Genomic DNA, 13,959 nt, shown 5'->3' on the forward strand with positions numbered 1-13,959 from the left:
CAATAGAACTCTGAGTGGTAGCGTCTCCGTCTCACACTCTGGAGACCCTGGTTCGATTCCCACCCAAGATGAGCTGGGTGGGATCGCATTTCGCAGTTAAATGAGTAGCGAAGTACGTTTCCGCTAATTTCTTCTGCGCTTGGCGCACACGCAGAGTCATCTTGCGGCAAACACAGAAGACCCCCTCTTTGCAATGTACGGCGCTGCCCCAACAGGTGGCGCGCCACTCGCCCGCTTCTTCCCTTCGTCTTGTTTGAGCGCATTGGGGCCGTGCCGAGACCGGTGCGGGGATACCCCAAATAACCTTGCGTATAATAAGTTTTCTCGCTCTCTCCCCTTCCAACTTCCAACGTGCGTCACTCGAACCCTCGTGTTTAGGCAACGCGGCTCCTCTTTCCGCTCACACCGAGATTCCTAGGTGCAGCGTTCGATGCGGGACGCCTCTTACGTGATCGCTCGCTGTAGCGCGTGGTGGGAAAGCGTCCTCTCCGATGTGTGCCGTGCTGCTGGCGAGGAGTCATGCGTCTGCGTGGTGCTCCTGAAACAAGTAATTAGAAAAAAGCTGTGCTGTGGACTTTGAAGTGTTGTATATGAAAACTACGTCTTTGCGTGACTGAATGAGTGAATGAGTGGGCGGTGCGAATGGGGTGCGATAACGTTATCGCGTTCCACTCTTGAAGGCGAAGCTTAAGCGTCCTCCAATTTTTTTTATTTATGAAGTGCCTCCCGGGATTTATCGATCACGGCCAACGCCGACGACACCGGCTTTTCTTCGACACGAGCTCCTTAACGCTGTTGCGTTAATATTGTTGTCCTTACTTTCGAAATGCGCGCCACTGACTGCGTTCAACAAGCGCACGGTCCTGCCTTTGCCTTCTGTACCCTGAAAGCTGGAACTTATTGAGGACGACGCACACAGGAGCGATATGTGGATCGTTTTACATAGGCAACTCGTAGGTGGGCAGTAATGTGGAAAGTTGGGCGAGTTGGTGATTAATCATCATACCGTGTTGGTGAAGCAGCGCACTGACACAGACACGGCGAAGACGCACAAAAATACACGACCCTCGCTGCACTCGCAAATACTTTATTTCAAAACAAACGCTTCATATTCATATACCTGCGGACACTCAGACTTGAAAGATAAGGAAGGCAAGATTAAAAGCAAGATTAATTCATTGTTTACCAGTAGCCTTTCTATGCTTTTAACATAAAGCGTGAACAATAATATAAACAAACGGCGTCCTTGTTTCACTGCTCAGTGCAATCGCACAATTTCACTGCATTCCTTGGCTTCCCATACAACGTGGACTCGGTAGTCTCCCTCAGAAGCTTCGCAGAATCGTCACCTACGTCCTTGCATTTGAGAACATCCCATAGCAATTCTTTGTCCAAATTGTCGTAAGCTCCCTTAATATCCGGAAATACTATCAAAGCTCTATTCTGAGCTATTGCAATCTCTATGCACTGAGTTAGTATAAAGAGTTACACATAGTCAGGACAAGCAGAGCCTCCCGAGGCTCGAGCTCAAAATAGATGCGGATACGAAGTATATAAAAAAAAAGTTCAGTAAAACTGATTCCATAAGTACAGCCTCACATCCCGGATGCAGCGTCACTATTTCTAGGCCGAAATTGTTTCTCTAAACTGACAAAAAGCTTCCAACTTCAGGGCCTGCAAAAATACCCATACTTTCCGCAGAATAGAAAGATTCACAAACAAATCAACAAATTATTTGCAATGTTCATGTGAATAGATAGTTTAAAGACTTGGTTCCCATTTAGTTCAAATAGCGCGTGTTTAAAGTACATTCAAATTTTCTAGAATCGTCCGTCGATGAAGCTTGATCTCACTATAAAGCCGAATAGGTGATTGGATTTACCTCTCCAGCCCAATAAATCGTGGTACAAGGGGCGGACAAGCTTTTTAACGCTGTCAGATAAAGTTTTGCAGTAAGGCGAATGCGTCCTAACATTCCTGAACCGCTCTGTACTTTCTTCGCTTCTTCACTATTTACATTCATGCGGTACACCATAGTAACCGTCGTCATTAGATAAAGTTTTGCAGTAAGGCGAATGCGTCCTAACATTCCTGAACCGCTCTGTACCTTCTACGCTTCTTCACTATTTATATTCATGCGGTACACCATAGTAACCGTCGTCATTATTTGCGCAATCACGAAAATTATAACTTGAGTAGATTCATCTTAGCTGCGCACACTGACGCATCGCTGTGTCGCATAGGAAAACGACACATAATTTCCGCGCATTAACGTGTGCACATGAGTACTCGCGCGAAGCGTCATATTTATGGAATTTCGGCTTTTGTGCACAGAAAAGATCCAAATGGCGTAAACCTGCACAAGACCTCAGCATAAGGAAAACCACAGAAATTAAGTAAGATAGAGACCCGTTAATTGACTTGCCCTCCCCCCGCATCATAACTTGAGAGAGTTTTTCAGATAGATATTCGAAAGGTTTAGCGGTGGTTGTTTTCCTGATCTTATGGGATTAATGTGAAATAGCAGAACAATACCAATAGTCGAACCATACTAACATAGAGATATATCGCGGGTAGCGAAATCACACAACACGACTTGAACTGTTCTTTCCTGCGCAGAGTATTCGTCGCAGTTCAGGTGGTTATTGCCTTTAACAACACGCAGGTAATTGCGAGCAAACGTGACACGAAGTGCCTTCGCCGCAGAGGTGCCTCAGTTTCCTGGTGCTGCATTATGGAGACGGACAGTCTGGTTATCCAGCTGCGCCGGACGAATCGCCGAACGAATCGGGTAGTACAACAAGGCACGGCATTAGAGCATGCGGTGAAGACACAATCAAACAGAAGAGGCATCGTTGGAGAGCCTCTTTACTTTTATTCTTGACAGTCGTTACCTGAGTGCCGAGTAAACAAATAGGTCGTTCAGTTTTCCTCACAAACATGAGCGATTTTGCAAAGTAACATGGCCATCAGAACCATCGTGCCGAATGCGGCACTTCACTTGGGGATCACGGAAGGTAAACAACCTAGTGCTTGGCCAATACTCTGGAGGGAGGCCATCTGAGAAAAGCGACTGATGCCAGCATCAGTGGCGAGCGAGGCGGTGACCACCACAGTGCATGCATGACCCAAGCCCTTAACGAGCACTGCTACTAAGCCATGAGGTGGTAGGGACGACGGCACTCCCAATAGAAGGTATGCGGTTATTCGTAGCACAAACAAGCAAAATAATTGCTACAGAAAACAACGGCTGAGTGGTAAGCAGAAGGTGGCAGCGTCTCTCGATCCGGCACACTGGAGAGAGCGCACTCACCTAGTCGGCGAGGCGACTCGCCGTGGACAGGACGCCCCCCGGACGACGCTCGGCCGTCAGACGTCCGTCTCGAGCGAGGCCGGGTTGTTGGTGCTGTTCGCCTGCTGCTGAGTGTTGGCGGCAGGCGAGGAGGACGAGAAAAGCGCTAGCGAGGTGGCGTCGTCGAGCTCCAGGACGTCCGAGTCGTCCGGTGAGTCCGTGTCCCCTTTCAGCTTGGCCGCGACCACGGTGCCGGGCAGGTAGGGGCAGCTGGTGACGTGATTGAAGCTCTGCGACTGCATCTCCTCCTGATCGGTCTCCCGGTGGTAGAAGTAGTTGAAGTTGGACACGATCACCGGCACGGGCAGCGCGATGGTCAGCACACCGGCGATGGCGCACAGCGAGCCCACGATCTTGCCCCAGACGCCGACGGGGCGCATGTCGCCGTAGCCGACCGTGGTCATTGTCACCACGGCCCACCAGAACGCGTCTGGGATGCTCTGGCGCCATGCAAGCGAAAGAAAGGCACATCGCAGTGAGAACCACTCGAGGACATTTCGACGCGTCTGTGGCTCGGCATGGCTGCGCATACTTCAATCAGGGGTGCGTCGCGTGTCGTTTCAAGCGAAAACTGCAGCTTTCAACCACTACTACATTATTAGGCTAATGATGCACAATAACGCTCTCTTCATTGAGCGCTGCCGGACCAAGTACCATAGACAATCACGCAACACACTGCCGCCTCGGGTACCGGTCTAAGTTTGGCACAGCTTTACGGAACACTTGCACAGAGATATGCTGGCTGTAGTAAAAAGACGGAGCTACATGCCGGTTGGAAGCGTGGCAGGTCTTGCTTAAGGACTACGATACACTGAGCAATCACAGGAACCCCCACATGGAGGATATTGGAATAGTGCTAGAGTTTACTCACCGACCAACCTGCAAACTTGAACGACGGTTTTGTTATGAACCTGGCTTTCATTTTTCACTAAGATCTCTTAAAAGTCCATAGACGCGGATAATCACTGCGAGAAATACGAACGCATTTTAAAGCACAAGAAAAGCTCCTTGGCTTTCAATGGAACAATTGGCGCAATAATATTGTGCTCTGACAAAGACACACCAAAGCACTGATGCACTGAATCAGATGAGGAATCCAGGAGTGTGCGATGAGGTGAGAGTTTTTTACGGCACTCTACATGCAATGTCGCTGAAACCTAATAACGGTCTCATTGACACGAGACTGGTACTATCACCACAATGAATTCTGCGACATTAAGTCAGCAACAAATATGGATTGATTAGCTCAACACTTTGAACACGGAAGTTAATGCGTTGGCACGAAACAGGGTGAAGACTAGCAACCGTGTAAGGCAGAAAAATGCCCTTGCCTCTACTTGGATATTGTGAAGCTATGAACACCACACCGCAGCCTAATAGGATAATCACTCATTTCCTAAATTACTTCAACTCAGTACAGAAAATTGATTTGCCGGCAGTTAGGCCACATTTAAAGTATTTCATTCCTGTCTTTCAATTTGTCAGGTATGTTACGTAAAATCGGCATTTTTCTTTAGTGTAGACAAGCTGCTGCCGTATATATTTCTTTCCTTAAATATTGTTACGCCCACAAAAGGGCGGAAGACTGAACAAATGTGTGCTAGCGTGCGCGAGAGATATGCTAATTTGCGAACACTCGACGTGCGGTGCAGTGCACTCCAGTGACTATATCACTGACAATAGTGCACTACTTCTGAAAGGCATAATAAGAGGCAGCAGGAGACGAACGACGTAATAAAGACAGTAATACAATGACAAACGCAAACATTGCACCAGGCCTTCATAGCATAGTCATTCCTTAAGAGGAAGCTTGAGCTCGGGTGCTCCTATCTAAATACATGTAAAAGGAGAATTCGTTTTTCTCAGTAACCACTGCACCATATTTGACGAGATTTGTTGCATTTAAAAGACAAAATTTAAATCTAGTGACGGTTGGTTTCGAATTTTTGAGTTGCGTTGTCAATGTTTTATTAAAAATTGGCAAAGATTGAAAATCTTCAAAAAACGAAACTATCAAGTTTACAACCCTGTGACTCAACAACGAAAAATGATAATAGAATTCTGTGAATTGCATCTAATAGTACATCTAAAGCGGAAAAAATTGATATGTCACACATGAATCTTAAAAATTGAGTAATATGGGAATACAGCTTTTGCAGAACTCTTGTAGCCAACGTAGCAAATTCAGGTAAGAAGTAAAATGACATATCATATTTGTCCGCTTTCAATGTTCTAATGGATGCCGTTTACAGAACCGCGATATGTGTTCTTGATACAGAGCTATGAATGAGTAAACTTCGTGCTTCTATATTTTTCAAACGGTCGAATATTTGAAAATCTTTTTAACAAAATTCAAGCCTTAAATCGAAATTCCACTTCAAACAGTCACTAGAATTTAGCTTTCTCTCTCAAATACAACAAATTTCATTAAAATCGGTCCAGGAGTTATCTCAGAAAAGCGTTTTTGCTTTTTACATGTATTCGAATACGCCGCGTCGGAGTTGGGCCCGAGCTAAAGCTTCCTCTTAAGCTGCGCAGTATAAAACCTAGAATCCTAACTTTAGAGAAACGTTGAGAAATACAACCTGCATAACTTTCATTTGCTTCGAGAACGAAAACGGATGCTTGTGTTTCCCGATGCTGGTGAAAAGTTAGCATTGAATTGAACTTGAAACATCTAGAAGCACTAAAAGCCGACCTTATTTTCTCACTCAACATGCCGACACGTCTTCGACGATATCTCGACGGTTGACTTTCTTTAGTTCTTTAGGGACACTAAAGGCAAATAGCAAGTCAAGCTAAAGTGATAGATTAATGCTCGGGTATATCTAAGGCGTCAATATTATCGCGAAGAGAGCCTTAGTAGCCGAGAAATTGAGTTAAATGCAGGACACGATTAGAGACTCCTCCGGGACATTGAAGGACATGCCTGATGACGAAAGCACTCCTCATTAAAAATATGTCACTAGTACTCACACACTCGTTATAAAAAAAACATCGTTGTAGTTCATTATGAGACGAAAGAAAATGCTCTTTGTCCAGTTATATTTCATCTTTAGAAAAAAAAAATAACTCACGACAACGAACTCTTGACAACCACGCGGGCAGTTGAAAGGCTTCGTGCTCGCTCGACTGTGCGCCGCCCACGCTTTCGCGTTTCAGTACTTTCCTCATCGCGTAGTGCTGCGCTGGCTTTGCTGGATAGCGAAACTCCCACAAACTGCAAGTCGCAGAGAATTCTACTTTCATGTGATGCCGCGGGATGCCCTAACGGTCCAGGCCACTTGACCAAAAGCAGCTGTAGCGGCAAATCCACCGGTCCGTCCTGGCTCAGTTCCTCCATGGCCGCGCGTTTGCGTATTGTGGAAAAAATCTGCACCGTCGTCTGTCGGGCAACATTTTACTCCCCGAAAACAGCAAAGGGCGGCGATAACGTCTGCAACGTAACCACTCTCAGGTTAGGTGGCGGGAGATTTGAATCGCGATAAAGGCATTCGGACCCCTCTGATGAAATTTTCTCGTAAACTGTTTTTCCCTGGCACGAAACAAGCGTTGCAAGGTTTCTGGAATAGTATTTAAACAGTCCGTGTCGACCTGGTATTTGCGTTTAGTCTATATTTAATGTCAATACCCGCCTATGGCGTCACTAAGACGTTCCAACAGCAGCAGAAGAAGAATATGCACCGGCAGCCGGCCTAATAAAGTACCGGCGGCTGTGCATTAGTTTAATAGCAGCGCTGATGATCCACCAAAGCGGCATAATACTAGAATAACAAAATATAGTGCATGGTTTCGGTTGTTGAAACTGTAAAACAAAGCGATTGTGTTATGTGAAAAGACAAATAAAAACGTATTGAGGTAGGCAAAACTGCCTCTAGCGTGAAGTTTCACATTATCAGTGGAGATGTCGCCAGCGACGCCAGCGTAGAAATGGTGGTCAACTTGAAGAATTGCGCAAGTTTCGTCTTTCTGGCCTCCGACAACGTTGAGTGTCGTTAAATAGTCGCATAGGTGTTTTTCATAACACGACAGGTGGTGCCCACAGCACGGCCGGACATTCGGCTGCCGATTGACGCCGGCAGCCGGCCCGTTACATTAACGCGACAACGTTAAGGGACCCGTGTCGCAGAAAATACGGTGTCGGCGTCGGCGCCGTAATTGGCGTCACGTGAGCGAAAACTGCCGTATATGAAAAGGCATAATTTTAAACTGGAACGGATTGACGGGTGTAACAAATGCGCTCTTTTTGCGGTCCAGGTCATCGACAGAAATGTGGCAATATCCTGACCAGGGGTCTATGGATGAGAAGCAGGTAGACCTGCGAAGACAGCCGAGGGCGTCGTCGATCCGCGGCAGGGTGTAGAGGTCCTTACGTGTGACTGTTCGAGGGATCGAAGCAGAAGCGCCAGCTCCCATCCCTCTTCTTTACAAGGAGGACAGGTGATGCCCAGGGACTACAGGAAGGTTCTATGGCATTTTTGGTGAGCATGTCGGTGCATCACTTGTCGCTCAGCATAGGACACGGGGTAGGGACGACGTCGAATGCGACTGGCGTCTCCCGTATGAGTCCGATGAGTCACAACGGAAGACTGGCCCAACGGGCGGTCATCAAAGTAAATAAACTCGCGATAGGAGATCAACAGGTGTCTGTGGTCGACAGCGTGTGCTGGGACTACGTGAGTTGCTGTCCTTTTGTCAAAACGGACATCGGCTGAGCTGGACGAGGAAGTGGCCGTAGCAGAAGACGAAGAAACGTCTACAGCGAATGTGGAAACAGCATGCTCATCGACGCATGAGACGTTCGCCAGAGCCAAGCCTACCGGGACAATCCGCGCGCACCAGCTAAATTTCAAAATGTGCAGTGACATTGTGTGATGGTAACGAGGGCGTGAGGAACGATAGTATTCCCGGCCAATAGAAGATCTGATATTGGATTAAATAAGTTATCGCCATCGGAAATGGATGGTAGAGACGTCATGTTTACGGAAATAACAGCTTGAGGTGGCAGTCGAACATGATTGACGGAGCACAAACGCGGTTGACGTGCGACGGGAGCGTCAGAGTGAAGAAGCAGGTCGAACTGCAGCACACCACTTCCACAATCAAACAGGGCCGAATGGGCTGATAGAAAGTCCATGCCGAGGATGAGTTCATGGGAGCACTGCTCAAGCACAGCAAGTAGTACAATCGTGGAGCGGTCGGCGACACTGATGCGTACTGAGGACAGGAAGCATTCCACCATCGGCGACACGGATGGTTGACAACATGGGCGGTGTGAGGGCCTTCTTCAAGTGACGACAAAGTTCTGTACACATCACAGATATTCGTGCACCCCTGTCAACCCGAGCAGGGAGGCGTACACCGCCCACTTTAACGTCTATTAGGTTACGGCTAGTCGGCAGTGTGGCGAGAGCATTTTGCGGACAGCTCGCTGATGCAGCGTCATCTCCGGACGCTGCATCGTCTAGTTTTCCGAAGGCAGACGTCCACTCGGCGTCAACGGGCGGCGGAGTTGGGGCGAGCGATATGAAGGACGACGAGGGAGCGGTCAATGGAACTGCATGCTGTCCACAAGGAGATGGTGAGCGGCGATATGACATGGTGGGAACGTCATTGCTTGCGGAATGCGACTGCGCGAAGTGACGTTTGAAGCGGTGCGGATTTCTCTCAGGCCGACGATTATGGGCATAGGAGGCACGAGGAGGCCAGGGTCAACGGCTGCTGCAATAGCGGCCGGGCGAGGTGACCTATACGACGGCAGCTAGAGCAAATAGGCCGGTCATCGGCAGTAATCCATTCGGCCGGATTGCGACGATGTAGCGGGGCCCTCAGGCCTCGAGCATAGGAGATTTGGAGGTGGTAAGACAGGCGTGAAGAGGCGACTGCACACACAGAGTACAAGCCAACACTGGACAGCTCCTGAGGAACGATCACTTAGTGGTATCATCGGGGCCGTAGACTCAAAGGCACGGGATCCCGTGGAAGAAGGAGACATGGCATCTGTTTCGTCTCGGATAATCTTTTTGACATGTACCGCGGTGAGCGGTACCTGTGGTGCAGGTGCGTCTTCGCACGACGATGTTGCTGTCGTGTTGGGCAGTCGCACGAACTCATGGGCGAAGCGTAGACTTTTGAGATTCTCAAGACGCTTGCACTCCCGTACGATGGAATCGACCGTGTTGCAGTCCTTGCAAATGAGCAGATTAAATGCACCATCTGTCATCCCTTTTAAAACATGTTCCACTTTCTCTGGCTCCGTCATGTTATCTTCCATCTTGCGACAAAGGGCCAGCACGTCCTGTATATAAGAAAGATAGGGGTCCGCAGGTGTTTGGGCACGCGACGCCAGCGCCTTCTTCGCCGCGGCCATATGACCAATGGCCTTTCCAAACAGATCACGCATCTTTTGCTTGCAGGAATACCAACTTTCGATTTAAGCTTCATGATTCCCGAACCAGACCTTTGATGTCCCTCCTAAGTAAAATATAACATTTGCCAGCATGACCGTATTGTGCCATTGGCTGTTCTTAATAACAAGCTCGTATAATGCCAACCAATCGTCAATATCCACGTCATCGGTTCTGGAAAACGTGCCTGCATTTTTTTGCTGCGCAAGAACAATAGCTGATGTTGCCACCGCTGAGAAAGAGGGCATCTCTTCTGCCATTGTGGAAAAATCCATATGACAGCCGCAGCGGAGTTTCGTCGTAAGGAGTTCTTACCCCGAACCTCCATGAATAATGTGACGTAGATAAAGAGTAGGCAAAATTATAATTACAAAATATATGCATATAAGTCACAGCGGAGATGGCAGAATAACCACAACCATGAACGAGCTCTCATAATCGTCCTCTTCGTCGTCCTGCTGATCGCCTTCTTAAGAATGCAAGAATGGCCTGCTACAATATTTTACACGGCACTAAAGTTCTTTCTCTATCACTAAAATTGCTCATGCGTTGTATTACATTCTTTACAAACTTATTCCTCGGTATTTTGAGAACGACAGCCCACAAATAAATGTCATGAAACAAAACACCGACAGCGCATGCACATTATGTTAAACCTTCTCATGCAGGCTAAAATACCAATAGTGCGAAACAATAACAGAAGATCGGCAAACGCAAGAGGCCGGTTTCTACCAGAAATTTTAAAAGAAGCAGAAGAAGAACTTTCGGGTGCCGCGTTCCCCGCTCTGCGGTTGTGAAGAACAGCTTTCTTTTATTTCTTATCTATTATTAATTATTATTGTTATTAATATTATTATTATTATTATCTTATACCCGGTTTTCATCTGATTATTTCCTTTTTTCTCCAACCACAAAACGTTTATTTTTAAACTCACACGCCCAAATTGTTAACTCCCTTGTTATCATTATTATTTTTAGGCACCTAATTAAACCGCCCGATTCTTGGCCAATCCCCCACTGTGGGTATGTGCCACGGCCACTCAGGACAACAACAACAACAACAACAACAACAACAACAACAACAACAACAACAACAACAACAACAACGTTTGAACTGACGTGGCCTGGTTCCTGAGCTCCCGAACACTGGTTCTGGTCAAGGAGCTGGCGGTTTTCTTTTAATCTGTGTCTTTTACACATTTGTTTTCGACCTTTTCTTTCAATATCTGCTAACCTTCCGGAGTAATTTCCTGTTTCTTTGCAATGTCACTCGCATCGCCAGGCCAGGAGGCTTCCTCCTGGTCGGCTTCTGTTCCCAACTCTGATTTGCCGGTGGAGCTTTTCTTACGCAGTGGGACGAGCAGCGCACCTGTGGCTTTGGTTCCGAGGGATGGCGGAGTGATTCGCAAGAAGAATCCCAAAGCAATTCAAACCGAACTCCGGATGGCCTCGGCCAATTTTCAACACATCACCGAGGTTAGACAGTTCGGCCGAGGGGGGATTCTTTGCTGCTCGTCAGACCAGGCTTGTGTTCAAGATTTACTGAAGTGCGACGTTTTCGCGACACATCCGGTGAGCAGTTTCATTCCTCATCACCTTGCATGTACCAAAGGCCTAGTCCGCGGTGTCGACATAAATCTATGTCCGGCAGAAATTTTGGAAATGTTTTCAGCGGCAGGCGTGATTTCTGTGTATCGTTGCAGCCGTGTAGTTGATAATAAGCGCATGCCCAATGAAACAGTCATTGCTACTTTCGCTGGAATGAACCGCCTGTATGAAATCAAGGCATGGCCACTGATATACCGAGTTGAGCCTCTGTCACCTCGCGTCCTTCAGTGTCTAAAGTGCTGGCGGTTCGGGCACTCCATAAAAGGCTGCAGGTCCAACACACGATGCCGAATTTGTGGAGAAGGCCATCACTCAAATGACTGTTCTTCCGGAAATGAGTCCTGCTGCCTTTTCAGCGGTCCCCACCCTGCAGATGAGCCTAATTGCCCTGCAAGGTCAAAAGAAGTTCAAATCCTTGAAATAATTGATAGACGTCGATGCCAGGGGTATGCTGGTATACCGGCCCGCCAAACGATGTGTATGGAAAACTCAATCTCTGAGGCTGTGGCAGCTTCCGTAGAAAAGGTGCTGGAGAAAGCAATGGAGCGCATCATGACAAATCTCACAGACTCCCTTGTTCAGGTGCTGTCCTCACAACTAGCTCCGTGGCTTCAACTAACTAATAAAGCCAATATTGAGGATCCGGTGTCGGATCTGCCGCGGAGTCCACCAATTGAAATATCGACCGCGCAGACATTCACAAATAACGTCTCATCAAAGCCATCAACTTCTGAGAAAATCGACCAAATCTGTCTTTCCGACACAGATAGGATGGAAAATCAAGATGTAGATATGGACCCCCGATATCTTAAACGAACAAGGTCATCGACAGAGAAAAAACCAAGCTCTCCCACCAAGTCCAAGGCAAAAAAGTACGTTAGAGAGCTTCCTACTAAGAAGGAATTCTTAAAAGACAGCGTTTTAGACCAAGTAGTGTCTACTGCTCGGATTTATTCACCATAGGAACTTTAACAGTAATTCAGCAGAACTGTCGTTCCATACTTTCCGCTACAACAGATTTATCATATCCTATTTCTAAATATTCTCCAGATATTATTATTTTACAGGAAACTTGGCTTGTTGCTGGTCAGGCTTTTCATCTCAAAAATTTCCGATGTTTTCGATTGGATGGCCTATCCCGAGGCGGTGGTTTAGTTTTGTTTGTCTCATCAAAAATCTGTCATAGAGTTGCTATAACATACGAGATAATGTCCCCAGACTGTGAAATCTTAGCACTAGATATAATACTCCCTGGTTGCACACCTTTTTCTATATTTAACACGTACTTCCCCGCTGGAGTGCAAGATACCCGCTATCTGGATACCTCTATTGCACGCAGTCAAAAGAACATCCTACTGGTGGGAGATTTTAATTCTCATCATGTATCGTGGGGTTTCCGAACGGACAGTTGTGGCAAACGCTTGTGGGAATGGGTCTTAACGAATCAGTTCTCTTGCTTAAATTCGAGAGCGCATACTTTCGTACGGGGCCAGTCGCGATCTGCCCTAGATCTTACGTTTGCTACCTCGAGCATGTCTGCCACCTCCTAGAAGACTGTAGACTCCTGAACTAACAGTGATCACCTCCCTATAATTTTTGAACTGCTTACCCCGTTAACTAGTTTAGATAGTAATGTGCGCACTTTTGTTAATTCCGAAAAAATTTTAAATGCATTAAAATCAGCTTTACACGCTCAGGAGGGCATGGAGAGGGATATTAAAGCAATGAGCCTATGTTCCGTTCTAAAACAGTCAGCAAAAAAAGCTCAGTTTGTTGTGCAATCTACTAAGGGTGGATCATATTGTCCCTGGTGGAAGTCTGACTGCGAGCGAGATTTTAGATGTAGAAAAGCAGCGTGGAAGAAACTTTTATTGAGCCAAAGTCCTGTTAATTGGGTTGATTATACATATATAGCTACTACATTTAAACGAACAATCTCAAAAGCTAAGGAGGATTATGATTCCAAGCACTACCCATACCTTTCGAAGACTTTCAATAAAAAGGCCCTGTTTAAGTTTCTTAGATGTCGTAATGTTATACCGGCGCCCATGAATGTCGATTTTGTCGTTCTGTCAACAAAAGAAGTATCGGAATCACTTGAGAAAATTGCTCAAGGACTTGCGCGACGTTTCAAACATAAATTGCCCTTAGGCCTAAAGAAACCTCACTTGGCAGACGACTTTGAAACAGTAACAGCGACAGAGGTTGAACGCAGATTGACGCTGGCAACGAACTAATGTTCGATGCCAGCGTCAGCCCACGGTCCAGATGGAATTACAACAGGAATGCCAAATGTTTTACTTGATTATGCGCCTCAGGACCTCCTAAACATAATAAATTTCTCTCTCAAGAATGCATGGGTTCCAAGAGAGTGGAGAGTAGCGAAAATTATTCCACTATAAAAGAAAAAATCAGCTGGACTTGACTTAGACAACATAAGACCAATTTCTCTTACTTCCAATGTCGTCAAATTAATAGAAAGAGTTCTTCGCGGCCGTATAACAAATTTTATGCAGGATGACACCCTTCTCAGTCCATGCCAGATCGAATTTCGTCCCGGCCACTCCATATGGTGCGCCCCTGTAGATTTAG

General features: G+C 46.8%; 1 protein-coding gene across 4 annotated transcripts in view; it reads right to left on the reverse strand.

Annotated features, from left to right (window-relative positions):
• The window catches only part of Sh (Potassium voltage-gated channel protein Shaker), a 427,856-nt gene that overhangs the window by 57,155 nt on the left and 356,742 nt on the right, over positions 1–13,959 (reverse strand). For all 4 annotated transcript variants that reach the window (XM_075690868.1, XM_075690865.1, XM_075690867.1 and 1 more), the window contains exon 4: positions 3,314–3,792. In XM_075690868.1, the coding sequence (XP_075546983.1) occupies positions 3,370–3,792 (423 nt within the window). In that variant the 3' untranslated portion in view covers positions 3,314–3,369. The remainder of the gene's footprint in view (positions 1–3,313; positions 3,793–13,959) is intronic.

Source organism: Dermacentor variabilis, chromosome 4 (assembly GCF_050947875.1).
Source record: "Dermacentor variabilis isolate Ectoservices chromosome 4, ASM5094787v1, whole genome shotgun sequence".
Classification (NCBI taxonomy): domain Eukaryota; kingdom Metazoa; phylum Arthropoda; class Arachnida; order Ixodida; family Ixodidae; genus Dermacentor; species Dermacentor variabilis.